This window comes from Thalassophryne amazonica, chromosome 15, assembly GCF_902500255.1.
Source record: "Thalassophryne amazonica chromosome 15, fThaAma1.1, whole genome shotgun sequence".
NCBI lineage: Eukaryota > Metazoa > Chordata > Actinopteri > Batrachoidiformes > Batrachoididae > Thalassophryne > Thalassophryne amazonica.
In genome coordinates, this window is record NC_047117.1 from 79,300,418 (window position 1) to 79,317,579 (window position 17,162).

Below are 17,162 nucleotides of genomic sequence, written 5' to 3' on the forward strand. Positions count from 1 at the left end.
GAAACCGCTAACTTTTTAGCACACATTTTTTAGCAACAATTCAGTTAATTTTTCGGAAAATGCAAGCTCAACGAACAGAGAATTTGAAACCGAGAAATGGGCAGAAATTTGCTGCTAACTGCAGCTAGAACACTGCTGAACTGAGCTCTCTCAAACAGCTCCGCTTCAAAAACCTCCCCTCTCCCCTTCTCCTGCTCGGTGGTAAACTAGCAGAGAGCAAACAACAGCAGTTGAGAGGATTCACAGTGGCTCTTCTCCACTATTGGAAAATATCGCAGGTTGGATCGGTATTTTCCGATACGTGAATTACGTCTGTTATATAACATTACGTCTGTTATGTTATATTGTAGATATAACATTCTGTTCAGATTTGCAGATTTGCAGCAGCGTGCGTGCAGTAGTGCACGGAGCTTTCGGTTTGATAGCTGTTGTTCACATTTGCATGATAAAGCGTGCCTTTGCTCTCCCTGGGGGGGTGGACATTATTACACGTGGCACATGCAGGTCATACCGGCAGGCTTTGCCATGCCAGATCCATCTCGAGGTTCCTACATATGCGCTCAACTCATTTCAGATCCTGTTTTGCCACCATCAGAATATGTAAATTGCGGTCAGATGTTCCTCAGACTGCACATGGACCGCCATTGGATAGGTGTCCCATCTCGATGCCACCCGGAGGATTTTGAACATGTACATCACACTCAGGCTGCCGGCCGATTTTGACCAACTGTGTGGACTTCCACAGATGGCTGTTAGAACGTCTTGAAACTGAAATCTGACACTTTACAGATGTGCGCTGATTCGTCATTCTGGCGCCATTCTGCATGATTTTGGCTATGTGTGACAGGGGTATTAGGTGAATTCCAGAACTACCTTGATCAATCATTTGGGGCAAAGGAAAAATGCATTGCAGTCAAATGTTTCACTGCAAATGATTGCTATAGCCCTTATTGTCTTCATACACAAACATACTACTATATCATCATAATAAGAATAATAACAATGATAATGATAATAACAATATGTTCAAACTGCAGATACTGAATGAGACTGTCAAAATTCTCTGGATTGCAAATGTCTTGATGTTGATTTTATGCAGCAGATGTTGAAATTAGTGTGCATGCACAATCAAGTGTGCAAGTTATTGTCAGTGTACTTGCAATTAAATCATATTTTTCATCGCAGAAAGGCTTTAAATCCAAAACTGAGAAGAACTGTGTATTTAGTGTTAGTTTTGTAATTAATGTTCAAAAAGGGAAACATTTGCATAAGTTTTTTAATGTTTTAAATCACCCTCATCTTCTCTGGAGATAGTAAATGGCCTCCAGGCCACCAAAGAGTTAATGTCCAAGTGGGTAATTTTTAGTGTGACAGGTTTCGATATAGTTAGCAACATGTAATCAAAAGCTTTTACCTTAACAAAGTGCGGCAGAACTGTCAGAGTCGTAACAAGCCGGGCACCCAAGAGTGAAGGCAACCTGCAGGGCTCATGCTGCAAAAGCTGTCAGAGTTCTATTTTTGGAAGCCTGCGGTGCAGTAGGTGTGGTGAAAGCCCTCGTAATGAGCCTGCACAGGTTATGTTCGCTGCACTTTTGGCATGCAAATGTAAAGAAGATGAGTTGTAAGCTGATTTGAGTGCGACTGGTAAGGAACATGAGCAGCGCTCAAGTCAGGTGCTGCAGGTCAGCTAAGTCAGTCCCCTTGGACAGATGCAAATACTTTGAAAAAGGATTCTAACCACAGCTTAAAAATCACTGTGAAGATGTAGGAAATGCAGTGAAGAAATGTTCTGTGCTGGACATTAGAAGACATCTCAAACTGTGGGGAGTTGAATTTCTTTAATACAGTAAAACGTGCATATAATCAGGCATGCACATAACTGGTAGTCAGTGTGCTTGTGCATGCTAAAAATAAATGATGAGCAGCAGAAAACTCAAGGGAAGCACTTCATAGGAGAAAAGAAATGACTGACTGTAGGAAAAATGTTTCCCTTTGTTTGCTGTCTGCTGTGCATCAATGATCTTTCAGCACAGGTGTGTCAGTTATGTGCACCCCTGCATATAATGGATTCAGGTGGACCAGCGAATTTTGTACCTTATAATTGAAATCTACTATATGTATAAAACGGACAAAATCCGCTACATATAAAACAGTTAACATCTGTTATGTGTACATAACGGATCAGTTACAGTCAGGAGATGTCGTACAATCTATGGGGATTCCCCAGCTCCAATTAGACTGGCGTATTTGGTTTTAAACACCTGACCTTGAATTGTGGCCTGCCTCATTTAATGGCAGGGTCAAAACTTTGTCTGGAAAGAAAAAAAAATGCAGTGAACTTTTACATTGGCTCGTATCTCACTGGGCTGCGACTGCCTGTAAACGGTAACTTAAAGGACATTCCTGCAGTTTGGCACAACGTTTGCAGCCGTTCACTGTGTCCTTGTTTAAGTCACATGGCGGCGCCCATGTGTTGCTTGATTTTTGAACGGACCAAAAAATTTGCATTACAAACTTCCCTCTCCAAATAGTCACCCGGGTACCCCTCACCACATGGTGTTGATGACTCAAAACGTGCAACATGAGGGACATCTTATGAGGGATTGTCAAACACTTTTCCTTTTTGTATGATCTGAGAGGAACAGCGCATCTGGAAGTGGCCAAATGAGTCCAGCAGCCTCCAGCCACCCGGCTCTGCAGGTGGGGCGACACCCACCTGTTGTGCATGTGCATGAGCAGGCTGGTCACATCCTGTCCAGCCAAGGGTGAGCTGCACAAACCAGGATTTATTGTGTTTTCCTGTTTTTAGTTATTTATTTCTCTAAGGACGTGTGTCTGTGGGCATTTATTGTGTTTTCCCCTTTTTTATTTATTTACTTTCTGAGGACAGAAGTGGAAGCCGGTCGGTGGCCACCCACTGTGCACGCGCTTCAGCGGGCTGGACTCTTCCTGTCCAGCCACGGATGAGCTGCACGAACCATATTTATTATAGTTTCCTCTTTTTATTTATTTATTTATTTGTTGTTCTGATGACAGCAGTGGCAATATGTTTTATGCTGCTGATCGGAGCCCACTTGCTGTGCACGCATGGGCAGCGTTCTGGACATCACCTGTGCGAGGAATGAGGACAATGTTGGGGAAAGTGTAGTGACACGGACCCACAACAGGGGGCGCAAATGAACGGTCAATAGATGAGCCAAAAGGTAACAATTTTAATGTTGTGAATGTGCACAATGATTATACAGACAGTCACAGAATCGGATAGCAGTCAATACACCAAGGTGACGTGTGGGCAGGCTCGAGGATAGAAGACGTCTGTCCCAAGAAGAGCCAGAACCACACGATCTCCACCGCCACAGAACCCGGAGAATACTGGAGCCGCCAAGTCCCGAATTCCCAGGTGATCACCGTCCCCGACTGTCGGATCTGGTACTGCCAGCAAGGAGCACAAACAGTGAGATGTGGGTGTGTGCACACCCAGTAACAAAAACAGTCAGAAGGTGGAAAGTCACCTCCACCTCTAATCACACACTCGTGCAGCTCCTGTCTAACCACTTATCTGGTTTGGGTGTGAAGCGAAGCACACCAAACGCCAATCCACAGATAATGAAACACCACAGGAATACGGCTGCAAAGAAGTTCAGGTTATTATTCAATGATTTAGGTCAGCAGAGAAAAGTACCTTCACAGGTAGATGATATCTCGGCAGCGAGGTGGAGATGACATCTGGCTTTTATGGAGTGATGAAATGAAGATGGGTGACAGCTGTCATGAGTTGATGTGTGACAGCTGTCACTCCCGGTTGTGTCCGTGGCGGCAGCGCCCTCTCGTGCCTGAAGCCCGCACTTCAGGCAGGGCGCCCTCTGGTGGTGGGCCAGCAGTACCTGCCTCTTCTGGCGGCCCACACAACAGGACCCCCCCCTCAATGGGCGCCTCCTGGCGCCCGACCAGGCTTGTCCGGGTGACGTTGGTAGAAGTCGGCCAGGAGGTCCGGGTCCAGGATGAAGCTCCTCTTCACCCAGGAGCATTCTTCAGGTCCATACCCCTCCCAGTCCACCAAATACAGAAACCCCCAGCCCTTCCGACGGACATCCAGGAGCCTGCGAACCGTCCATGCAGGCTCCCCATCGATGATCCGGGCAGGAGGCGGCGCCGGTCCAGGAGTGCAGAGGGGTGAGGTGTGGTATGGCTTGATGCGGGAGACATGAAAGACCGGGTGGATCCGGGCTGAGCACTTTAAGGATCCTAAACGGCCCGATGTATCGTTCCTTCAACTTTGGGGAATCCACTTGTAAGGGGATGTCCTTCGTTGGAAGCCATACCTCCTGCCTGGGCTGGTAAGCAGGGGCCGGGGAATGCCGGCGGTCTGCATGGGCCTTAGCCCTCGTCCGGGCCTTCAACAAGGCAGAACGGGCGGTGCGCCACACCCGACGGCATCTTCGCAGGTGGGCCTGGACCGAGGGCACACCGACCTCTCCCTCCACCGCGGGGAACAATGGGGGCTGGTACCCCAGACATACCTCAAATGGGGAGAGGCCGGTGGCAGAGGACACCTGGCTGTTATGGGCATACTCGATCCAGGCCAGATGGTGACTCCAGGCCGACGGGTGCACAGATGTAACACAGCAGAGGGCCTGTTCAAGTTCTTGGTTGGCCCGCTCTGCCTGTCCATTCGTCTGAGGGTGATACCCGGACGAGAGGCTCACGTTGGCCCCCAGTTCTCTGCAGAAACTCCTCCAAACCTGTGAGGAGAACTGAGGACCATGGTCCGAGACAATGTCAGTTGGTATCCCATGCAGATGTACGACGTGGTGGACCAGGAGGTCTGCTGTCTCCTGGGCCATAGGGAGCTTCGGGAGGGCCACGAAGTGGGCCGCCTTGGAGAAACGGTCCACTATCATGAAGATGGTCGTCATGCCCTGGGACGGCGGGAGGCCCGTGACAAAGTCCAGGCTGATGTGAGACCAGGGGCGACGAGGCACCGGAAGAGGTTGCAGAAGTCCTTGTGTCTTGGAGTGGTCTGCCTTGCCCCTGGCACAGGTGGTGCAGGCCTGGACATACTCCCGGACGTCGGCCTCCATAGACGCCCACCAGAAGCGCTGCTGGACAACTGCCACGGTCCTACGCACCCCTGGATGACAGGAGAGGTTGGACCCGCGACAGAATTCCAAGACTGCAGCTCTGGCCTCTGGTGGGACGTATAAACGGTTCTTTGGTCCAGTTCCGGGGTCCGGGCTCCGTGCCAGGGCCTCCCGGATGGTCTTCTCCACGTCCCAGGTGAGGGTGGCCACGATAGTGGACTCCGGAATGATGGGCTCCGGTGGATCCGACAGCTCAGTCTTGACCTCATCTTCATGCACCCGGGACAAGGCATCCGATCTCTGGTTCTTGGTCCCGGGGCGGTAGGTGATTCGGAAGTCAAAACGCCCAAAGAACAGTGACCAGCGGGCTTGCCTGGAGTTCAGCCGCTTGGCAGTCCTGATATACTCCAGGTTCCGATGGTCAGTGAAAACCGTGAACGGCACAGACACTCCCTCCAACAGGTGTCTCCACTCCTCAAGAGCCTCTTTCACCACAAGGAGTTTTCGATTGCCGACGTCATAGTTCCATTCAGCTGGGGTCAACCTGCGAGAAAAGTAGGCACACGGGTGAAGAACCTTATCGGTCTCTCCGCTCTGGGATAGCACGGCTCCTATCCCTGAGTCAGAGTCGTCCACTTCAACCACGAACTGGCGGCTAGGGTCGGGCTGCACCAGAACTGGTGCAGACGAGAACCGGCGTTTCAACTCCTTGAATGCGGCTTTGCACCGATCCGACCAGGTGAAGGGGACTTTTGGGGAGGTCAGGGCTGTCAGGGGGCTAACTACCTGACTGTAGCCCTTAATGAACCTCCTGTAGAAATTTGCAAAGCCGAGGAACTGTTGCAGCTTCCTACGGCTTGTTGGTTGGGGCCAATCTCTCACCGCCGCAACCTTGGCCGGATCAGGGGCGACGGAGTTGGAGGAGATGATGAACCCCAGGAAGGACAAAGAGGTGCGGTGAAACTCACACTTCTCACCCTTCACAAACAGCCGGTTCTCCAACAACCACTGCAGGACCTGACGTACATGCTGGACATGAGTCTCAGGGTCCGGGGAAAAGATGAGTATGTCATCCAGATATACGAAGACGAATCGGTGCAGGAAGTCCCGCAAGATGTCGTTTACCAATGCTTGGAACGTCGCGGGGGCGTTAGTGAGGCCGAACGGCATGACCAGGTACTCAAAATGACCTAATGGGGTGTTGAATGCCGTCTTCCATTCGTCTCCCTTCTGGATCCGAACCAGGTGGTAAGCATTCCTAAGGTCCAGTTTGGTGAAAATTTGGGCTCCATGCAGGGGCGTGAACACTGAATCCAACAGGGGTAAAGGGTATCGATTACGAACCGTTATGTCATTCAGCCCCCTGTAATCAATGCATGGACGGAGTCCGCCATCTTTCTTGCCCACAAAAAAGAAACCTGCACCCATCACGGAGGTGGAATTCCGGATCAACCCGGCAGCTAATGAGTCCCGGATGTAGGTCTCCATTGATTCGCGCTCGGGACGTGAGAGATTGTACAGCCTGCTGGATGGGAACTCAACGCCCGGGACCAAATCAATGGCACAATCGTACGGACGGTGCAGGGGAAGGGTGAGCGCCAGATCCTTGCTGAAGACGTCAGCAAGATCGTGGTACTCAACCAGCTCCGCCGTCAGATTGGGAGGGACTTTAACCTCCTCATTAGCATTTACACCGGGAGGAACCGAGGATCCTAAACAATTCCGGTGGCAGGTTTCGCTCCACTGAGCCCCAGACGGCCAATGAATCCGGGGATTGTTTTTGATCATCCATGGGAAGCCCAAAATCACGCGGGAGGTAGAAGGAGTTACAAAAAACTCAATCTCCTCCCGGTGATTCCCAGACACTACCAGGGTTACAGGTAGTGTCTTGTGTGTGATAAAAGGGAGAAAAGTGCCATCTAGTGCTCGCACCCTCACTGGCGAAGAAAGCGCCACCAGAGGGAGCCCTACCTCCCTTGCCCATCTGCTATCCAGCAGATTCCCTTCTGACCCCGTGTCCACCAGTGCTGGGGCTTGAAGGGTTAAATCCCCGCTCAGGATTGTAACCGGGAGTTGTGTTGAAAGATGTGTATGACCCACGTGAATGTTTTGACCCCCCCTCAGCCCAGTCTCTAAGGGCGGGCGCTTGTGTTTTGACCGTTTGGGGCAGACTCTCTGCTGATGCTCACTCGAGCCGCAGACAAAGCACTCCCCGCGGATCAGCCTCCTCTGTCTGAATGTGGCCCTGCTCGTGTCCCTAGCATCGTCAGCAGGGGGAGCTGTAGCCACACGGAGCGCTGTGGCTGTGGAGCGTGGGGAAGACGGCTCTCTTTCAGACCCGGGAGGAAGAGGGACAGCTTGTGCCTGACCATGCCCTTTGCCTCTCTCCCGTCAGCGTTCTTCTAACCGATTGTCCAATCATATAACCAAATCGATAAGCTCAGCCAAATCCCGCGGTTCCTCCTTAGCCACCAGGTGCTCCTTCAGGACCGACGACAGTCCGTTTATGAAGGCGGCGTGGAGCGCAGTCATATTCCAGCCGGATCTCGCAGCCATGATGCGGAAGTCGACTGCATATTCGGCTGCGCTCCGGCGCCCCTGTCTCATTGACAGCAGCACGGTAGACGCGGTTTCGCCTCTGTTAGGGTGATCAAAAACAGTTCTGAGCTCCCTCACAAACCCAGTATAAGAGGCAAGGAGCCGTGAACTTTGTTCCCAAAGCGCTGTAGCCCAAGCGCGTGCCTCACCTCGAAGCAAATTAATCACGTAAGCCACCTTACTGGTGTCAGACGCGTACATCACGGGACGCTGTGCAAAGACGAGCGAACACTGCATAAGAAAGTCCGCGCACATCTCCACACAACCTCCGTACGGCTCTGGGGGGCTTATGTATGCTTCAGGGGATGGTGGGGGGGGGGGTCGTTGAATGACCAGTGGAATGTCTGTACTCGGCACCGGGTCGGCAGGAGGAGGAGCTGCAGCAGCGCCCTGAGCGCGCACTTCCACCTGCGTGGTGAGAGCCTCCATCCTGCGATTAAGGATGATGTTTTGCTCGGTCATCAGGTCCATCCGAGTGGTAAAGGCGGTGAGGATATGCTGCAACTCACCAATCACGCCTCCAGCCGACACCTGTGCACCCTGCTCTTCCATTGGTTGTCCAACAGATGGTTGACGCCCCTCGGGATCCATGACGTGGCCGAGATATCCTGTTGGGGAAAGTGTAGTGACACGGACCCACAACAGGGGGCGCAAATGAACGGTCAATAGATGAGCCAAAAGGTAACAATTTTAATGTTGTGAATGTGCACAACGATTATACAGACAATCACAGAATCGGATAGCAGTCAATACACCAAGGTGACGTGTGGGCAGGCTCAAGGATAGAAGACGTCTGTCCCAAGAAGAGCCGGAAGCACACGATCTCCACCGCCACAGAACCCGGAGAATACTGGAGCCGCCAAGTCCCGAATTCCCAGGTGATCACCGTCCCCAACTGTCGGATCTGGTACTGCTGGCGAGGAGCACAAACAGTGAGATGTGGGTGTGTGCACACCCAGTAACAAAAACAGTCAGAAGGTGGAAAGTCACCTCCACCTCTAATCACACACTCGTGCAGCTCCTGTCTAACCACTTATCTCGTTTGGGTGTGAAGCGAAGCCGTCGCTGTTCACACCAAACGCCAATCCACAGATAATGAAAGGCCGCAGGAATACGGCTGCAAAGAAGTTCAGGTTATTATTCAATGATTTAGGTCAGCAGAGAAAAGTACCTTAACAGGTAGATGATATCTTGGCAGCGAGGTGGAGATGACATCTGGCTTTTATGGAGTGATGAAATGAAGATGGGTGACAGCTGTCATGAGTTGATGTGTGACAGCTGTCACTCCCGGTTGTGTCCGTGGCGGCAGCGCCCTCTTGTGCCTGAAGCCCGCACTTCAGGCAGGGCGCCCTCTGGTGGTGGGCCAGCAGTACCTCCTCTTCTGGCGGCCCACACAACAGACAATGCCAGTGCTCCGGCTTCATTCTTTCATTTTATTTTTATTAAGGACCATATTGGAAATATGTTTCAGGCTGTGATCCTTCGTGCATGCGTGCACAGCATGCTGGACATGACATAGTCTATAGAGACTCCTGTCTGATCTCCATAAACCTGTCCATCACCATTGCAAACAAGAAAGGACTCAGATTTGGTTAAATTTCATCTTTGTTTTTAAGTCCTAATAATTATGAAATTACTGACTCTGTCGTGTAATGAAAATGGATGTAACTTTTAATTTTCTCATTATGTTATGAAGTTGTCAATAAAATGTATCTATCACAACACCAGGTGGCAGTAAAAGACATTAACAACGTAAACAGCGCCACCTAGTGTATACTGAAGTATGATGGGAATGACAGATCATAATAAATTATTAGAATGCACGAAATTCAAGACTGGAAAGAAAGTGTAATAAAAACATGCTGACATTTGTTTGCATATATATATATATATATATATATATATATATATATATATATATATATATATATATATATATATATATATATATAAATATAAACGCAACACTTTTGGTTTTGCTCCCATTTTGTATGAGATGAACTCAAAGATCTAAAACTTTTTCCACATACACAATATCACCATTTCCCTCAAATATTGTTCACAAACCAGTCTAAATCTGTGATAGTGAGCACTTCTCCTTTGCTGAGATAATCCATCCCACCTCACAGGTGTGCCATACCAAGATGCTGATTAGACACCATGATTAGTGCACAGGTGTGCCTTAGACTGCCCACAATAAAAGGCCACTCTGAAAGGTGCAGTTTTATCACACAGCACAATGCCACAGATGTCGCAAGATTTGAGGGAGCGTGCAATTGGCATGCTGACAGCAGGAATGTCAACCAGAGCTGTTGCTTGTGTACTGAATGTTCATTTCTCTACCATAAGCCGTCTCCAAAGGCGTTTCAGAGAATTTGGCAGTACATCCAACCAGCCTCACAACCGCAGACCACGTGTAACCACACCAGCCCAGGACCTCCACATCCAGCATGTTCACCTCAAGATCGACTGAGACCAGCCACTCGGACAGCAGCTGAAACAATCGGTTTGCATAACCAAAGAATTTCTGCACAAACTGTCAGAAACCATCTCAGGGAAGCTCATCTGCATGCTCGTCGTCCTCATCGGGGTCTCGACCTGACTCCAGTTCGTCGTCGTAACCGACTTGAGTGGGCAAATGCTCACATTCGCTGGCGTTTGGCACGTTGGAGAGGTGTTCTCTTCACGGATGATGCGAAGGAGATGTGTTGCACTGCATGAGGCAAATGGTGGTCACACCAGTTACTGACTGGTATCTCCCCCCCCAATAAAACAAAACTGCACCTTTCAGAGTGGCCTTTTATTGTGGGCAGTCTAAGGCACACCTGTGCACTAATCATTGTGTCTAATCAGCATCTTGGTATGGCACACCTGTGAGGTGGGATGGATTATCTCAGCAAAGGAGAAGTGCTCACTATCACAGATTTAGACTGGTTTGTGAACACTATTTGAGGGAAATGGTGATATTGTGTATGTGGAAAAAGTTTTAGATCTTTGAGTTCATCTCATACAAAATGGGAGCAAAACCAAAAGTGTTGCGTTTATATTTTTGTTGAGTATATATATATATATATGTGTGTATATATATATATGTGTATATGTGTGTATATATATGTGTGTGTGTGTGTGTGTACTTTGCACTGGGATACCAATTAAACAACTGCAAATTATGAAGAAGACAATGTTCATACGGCCGAGGGTATTTTAGCATTGCGTTATTGTCATTATTTATTTAAATTATTATTACATTGACCCCATCAGTAAGTCAGTTCAGCAACAGTTCAGTAAACCAACTTGACTCCCAAATGCAAGGCATTCTTTCCCATTTTGCACTGTTCTCGCACATGTCAATGGATTAATCACTGAAAATGGAAATGAAGTTCATCAAAAAGTAGAACATACTCTTTGCATTCATGTTCCATCATGAAAATCTTCAACAGCACAAATAAGTATGATTAGATGCTGGTGAGGTGATGGTTTTTCCTGTGTCTGTAATTACCTCTTCTTCCACTAACTGTATTTTTTCTCCAGCTACTGAGCATGTGTGCTGCCTTTCTACACATTCTCTTTGTGTGTGTGTGTGTGTGTTTGCTTCTCTTCTGATCCCACAGTTCTTTTAATACATATTTAATGCCATATTGATTATATGCTATTCCATCTGTGGGCATCCCTACTGTTGTAGAAAAATCAATGGCTTTTCCTCCACTAATAATGTCAGGAAATGTCTTTCTGTGCCTTCCTGATAGACAAACACCCTTGTAGGATTTTTTTTTTTTTTTGAACATTTACATCATAAAGGACACCCGAGGTGATTTTGCTAATCGGCAACACTGACATTTGTAATGAAACCAGAGACAGAGTTATACCTAGAGCCAAAGCTGTTATTCACCAAAACCTCCACCTCACTTGACATCACCACTCTGGAGTTATAAATTTTTCTGACTTTGCACCATACAATCTGTCAGGTCAGACAGCAGCTTTGGTAGGAGAAAGACCAAGCCTTATATTCCTGAACTACATTTGTCTGCCTTTCAGGTCGAAAATGGGTTTGGACAAAGAACCAGGCTTAATTCACCTGGAAACCAGCATCTCTGAAGGGCGTGAGTAATTGAATTCTGACTTCACTGCTGCACGTTCTGGTGTGTTTGTACTGTGCTGTGAGTATTGTGCCGAAGTAGAGCAGGATTGGGAGTCTCATGGACAATTCTGTTGAAAAGTAATGCAAAATGACAGTGGAAATGACTAAGTCCAGGGACACACAATGACAAAACTAATGCATATAGAATAGTTATAAAAGCAAGTGATTTAGCTCAGTGGCACTTGTTGCAGGTATCATTCTGAATAACAACGAACACGGGGATACTGGGGTTGATATATTACCATGATTTACTTCCTGATTCTGAATACTTAGTTTCTTTATCCTGTATTATTGATGTTATTGTTGATGTGTACTTATTATGTCTCATATAACTTGTTAGTAATTTCCTATAATTTCCTGAAAATTCAATTTGATGTGATAATAATTAATGCAAAGTTTAATCGTCGAAAGAACAAGGATCAAGTACCTCATTTTTAAGCTCTAGTACAGCAGCACTGCATTCTACAGGTAATATTTTCCTTCTGGGATCACCATAGAAGATTATCCCTCACCATCTCATCCTTCTCCTGCTTCTTCCTTGGTCACACTAACCAATTCCATGTCCTAACCCTCCACATGCTTAAACCTCCTCTTTTGTCCCCCCCCCCCCTGTTTTCTTCCTACCTAGCATCTCTATCCTCACCATCTTTTTTTCTGATACACCCAGCATTTCTTCTCCACATGCCCAAACTAGCTCAGGCTCACTTTTCTCTTTCACATCACAGATCCAAGCCTGGACATGAGTTCAATTAACCCAAAAGTCCAGTTGTGTGAATATTGTGAACCACACTCCAGCACAGATCATCAAACCATGCACAGGTCTACTGCAAATGGTGGCCTCGAGTATGGTTCATGTGTAACTGGGTACGGTTGTGTGAAAACAAACTGTACCAAAGTGAATATCATAGTATCTGTTGTGCTTTTTCTTGGCATGAAACAATATTTCTGCTCACAGATCTTCATCTGTTTTCTCAGCCTTGCATCCGCTACTCTCACCCAACACCTCATGCCACAGTTGCATAACTTTATGCTTCTGTAGTTACTGCAGCTCTATACATCACCCTTATTCTTGTGCATTTGTACCAATACACTTCTCACCTCCTCTAGTGGTGCAGCTTAGCTAAAGTTTCCATAAAAAAGTGTTAATTTTGTGATAAAAGTATGGAATTTGGCACACATATTCTAAATGAACTAATGTTTTTTTTGTTTTTTTGTTTTTTCAGATACAGAACCATCCTGGAGCTGACCTCTAATGAACTACAAGAGTCAATAAAGAATTACACAGGGGTCTATGAGTGAATTCCATGGAGTTATGGGGTAAAAACAGCAAAAATGGTGACAAAGGTCAGTTTCAGTTCGTACAGGGGTTAATTTTGGTAAAAAAAAAAAAAAAATGATGCAAATTATTGGTTGAGTTACTAGCATTTTAAAAAGGAATAGTTTGTGCCATCTGTCATGCTTAGTTGTCATACGTCATAGAATCCAATGGACATTGACCTTGTTTGACCTTTACTGTGGATACCAACCATTCAGCACAGTCAAAACTATTCCATTTATTAATCCTTTTATTTCAACCAATACTCTGCATTAATTTTTACCAAAACTGGAGCAAATTTGTCTTTTGACCCACCCTTGTATAAACTGAAATTGATCTTTGTCACCATTTTTGCTATTTCTACCCCATAACGCCAGAACATTCAGTCTTGCATAGTCCAAACTATACCTTTTTGGAATCATTATGATCAGACAAATAATGTGGTGTAGTTTTCAACATGATTGGAGGATGTTTAAATTTTGACCCCTGCATAATTCTTTATTGACCCCTGTGCTCATTAGATGTCAGCTCCAGGATGGCTCCATATCTGAAAATAAACACTAGTTAGTTTAGAATATGCGTGGCAAATTCCATGCTTTTATCACAAAATAAACAATTGCTTTGCTATGTCACCCCACTACTCAGGCATCCTGTCACTTTCCAGGATTTTGTTCAACAAACGGGTTAAAAACACCATTCTCATCTCTTCTAAACATCTCAGTGCCTCCACTAGTATGTCATCTGGACCAACTGCTTTTTTACTCATCGTCCTCTTAATAACTGTCATCATTTCATCATTACTGATCTGTCCATTGTCCTGATTCACTCTCTTCATATCATCCAGCCAACTCTCCCTCTCATTTGCTTTATTCATTATGCTCTTCAAAGTACTTCTCCGCTCTCCTTGCTTGTTGGCACTTTTCCATTTGCATTGTTTCTACCACCAAGTCTCCCTGTCTTACTTCCTCTGTCTACACTAACTTACCTGTATCCCTCACCACTTCTGCAGTAGTTGTGGTGTCAATCAGCATCTCTTCACCACTGCCTCCTGCTCACCTCACCTCCTCCTTCAACTTCTGCCATCTGATCCAACTTCTCCTGCATTTGATATAGTCCAACAGGGTGGAACTGGCTCCTGTCTTACACGTCAGCCTGTGCTCCTCCTCCTTATTAAATTACATATTCACCAAAGCCATTTCCATCCTTTAAGCAAAATATATACCATCTGCCCTACTGCATTCCTCTCCTTAACATCATACCTATCCATCACTTTCTCATCACTTTGGTTCCCTTTGCCAACATGGCCATTTATCCGGGCTCTGGCTCGTGTCCCACAGTGGCTGACTTATGTGATATATATTCAGCTGCTGTGCTGTGCACTACATAAAGGTCTCTCTAAGTTACACAATCATTTTATTGGAATTAAGTGAACAAGTTGTCAGTTCCTTATTTTCTCTATACCACATACCAAAAAATTATATACCATCATCTTGTCTGGGAACTTTTCAGAAATTCCACTCACAATAGAGCTGTTTGTTGTGGAATTAGACAGAAACTATGGGATCTAAGAAGTAAACTATTTCTTCATAATGCAGAAAGTAATTAATTAACAATTGATAGACTGATTAATAATTGGCCGTTGTAGATGGATTTGCCACTGCACCATGTGTGGAGCTGAAGCATTTAAATTCAGAATCATCAGGAGGCAGATTAGCACTGAATCAGGAGGCAGCAGAATATCTTTCTTATCTCACTGGCAATCTCATTCCAGCTCTGCTTAAACATTTGTCATTATTGAGCTACATGTTGAGATAATTGTAGATAAACTCACCGTTTGTGTTCAGGAGTAACAGGATGTGGAACATAATAAGAAACTAGTCTCAGTCATCCAGCTCCTCCCACTAGAGGAGGTGTTGGAGAAGGTCTCACAGACTAGTAGTGAGTCTACCTGAATTGGTGCTGCCACTCAGTCACCGCAAAAGATACAAAATCTCATATAATCACAATCAGTTACAAGGCTTAAAGCATAATTGCACAGCAGTAAGGTCAACTGACTCATCTGTGCAACCCCTAGGAGTTACACATGGTCTGGTTGAACGTAGTCAATCATTGCCCTGCCTTGAAACAGCAGACATGTTGACCCAGAGAATTTGTGCAACTTGTTGCTGTGGCATTCAACCAGTGTGAGCACACCTTGGTTTGGCTTGGCTGGGAAATTTCAAAATAATTGACTAGTGAGCATTGCACAAATGTGAGTGAACCTGAAAACTGTGTACAATGCAAACTCTACCAGGAAAATACGATTCAAGATTCAAACAACTTTATTGTTCCCTAAAAGGGTAATTCATTCTTCACACCCGATTACCTCAAACAAAAATACAGCAATTAATCCACAATTATTACTAGTTGAACGTAATAATGGCACACATCAGAATTAAAACAACTGCACATATACTTTGATTGTTTATGTACGCTAAACTTTGAAACAGTCCGTCGTCCAAATTGAGCCAATGAGGGTGTAGGTGGCCGCAGCAGCATGCCGCACCGCCAAGCTTGGGGGAGGTGAAGGCTGCTGTAGCTGCAGCTGCAGAGCCGCATGGCCTCCAGAGGGGGAGGAGTGGCAGGGCGGAGGCAGGGGGGGTGGTAAAGGAGAGAGGAGGAGATGCAACCGCTCTCACCAGAGTTCCAAGGTTTACCTCACACTCAGAGTTGTGAAAAATATTGAGAGAGTCACCGTCTATACTATGCCTTATGCAGTTGGCATATTTTTAGTGTCTTGATGGACATTTTGCTCCCTCACCAATTACAGAGTAGCTTTACAATAAACTGATTGTTTTTTAAGATGTAATAATCACAGCCTTCTTTCACTCTGCTTTCAGAAAGCCTTCAGTCCATCTGTGCCACCTTTCTGGTTCAAAACTCTTTAAGCCAACACAATTGCAAAAACCAATCATACCAAGTCATGTGGCCAACACTGGTCATGTCACATGCTGTGGTCACACAGCTAGAAACGATCACTATTGATCATGTGCATGTGGGAGAAGCCAACATGCCTCAGGACCGGCTCTCCCAATTTCACAATTGAAGGCAAAGGAAGCAATTGGCCTCTGTGGTCATCTGTCTTTCTCGTCTGCCCAGCTCCTCCCTCACAGGGAACGCTTTACTGACACCAGTAATGTTGGAAGTCAAAGAGGCTGCTTGGCTCTGGGTGAAGGCTGCCTTTCTTCATTGGCTAATGCCGTCACTAATTCTGTGTCTTGATGTGTGTTTGTGTGTGGGAGCAGAGGCGCTGTACGTCACCTGCAAGCTGCAGAACTGCACAGAAGCCAATAAGGGCAAACCATTCCCTGGCTACATTGACCCCAATTCTCTGGTGGTGCAAGATGAGTATGTGTTTGTCCAGGTAGGTAATTGTTCCATTTGGTTGCTGTTGGTGTCTGAGGCAGAAAGTGTGAAGCCTTGGTGGGAAAATTCCAAGGTCATTGTTAGACAAGCACTGTTGGTGCAGCTTTATGTGTCCCCGTGGTGTGAGAAGTGTTTTATCTGTTTGTTTTTATGTGGGTCCAAAATGTTTTCATCCTAATGGTCTCATCACCTTTGCCTTAAGGTGTCGACCACGGGGAAGCCAATCTACTACGTGTCTGCTAAACGAGACGTCTTCACTCCCATGAAGCTGCCCAAGTACACCTTACCCAAAGTAAGCAAGACAGTACTTTCATGTACAGATGCACAGATAGTTGTTAGATTTATATTAATTCAAAAGACTGTCCAAATGCTTTCATGGAACTGGATATCGGTTGAATGCAAAGCTAACCCTGGCAATGGTGGAGCCCAAGGTGACGTTTTAGATCCCCCCCACGCACACACACACACACACACACTACCACCACGACTACATTACCCCACGAGTACTGCCTTCATGACCGCCCACCAATTCCACAATAAATATATGGTCAAGAAACATTATGTTATATCATATTATTAAAATGTAATTTTTATTGGTCAAATAACAAATCATCTGTCAAACCAA

General features: G+C 46.3%; 1 protein-coding gene across 1 annotated transcript in view; it reads left to right on the forward strand.

Moving 5' to 3' along the window:
• LOC117525749 (VPS10 domain-containing receptor SorCS1) overlaps positions 1 to 17,162 on the forward strand; it is a 509,976-nt gene that overhangs the window by 390,595 nt on the left and 102,219 nt on the right. Inside the window, 3 exon segments of the mRNA XM_034187684.1 lie at positions 11,715 to 11,779; positions 16,417 to 16,535; positions 16,740 to 16,829. Coding sequence (XP_034043575.1) covers positions 11,715 to 11,779; positions 16,417 to 16,535; positions 16,740 to 16,829 — 274 coding nt within the window.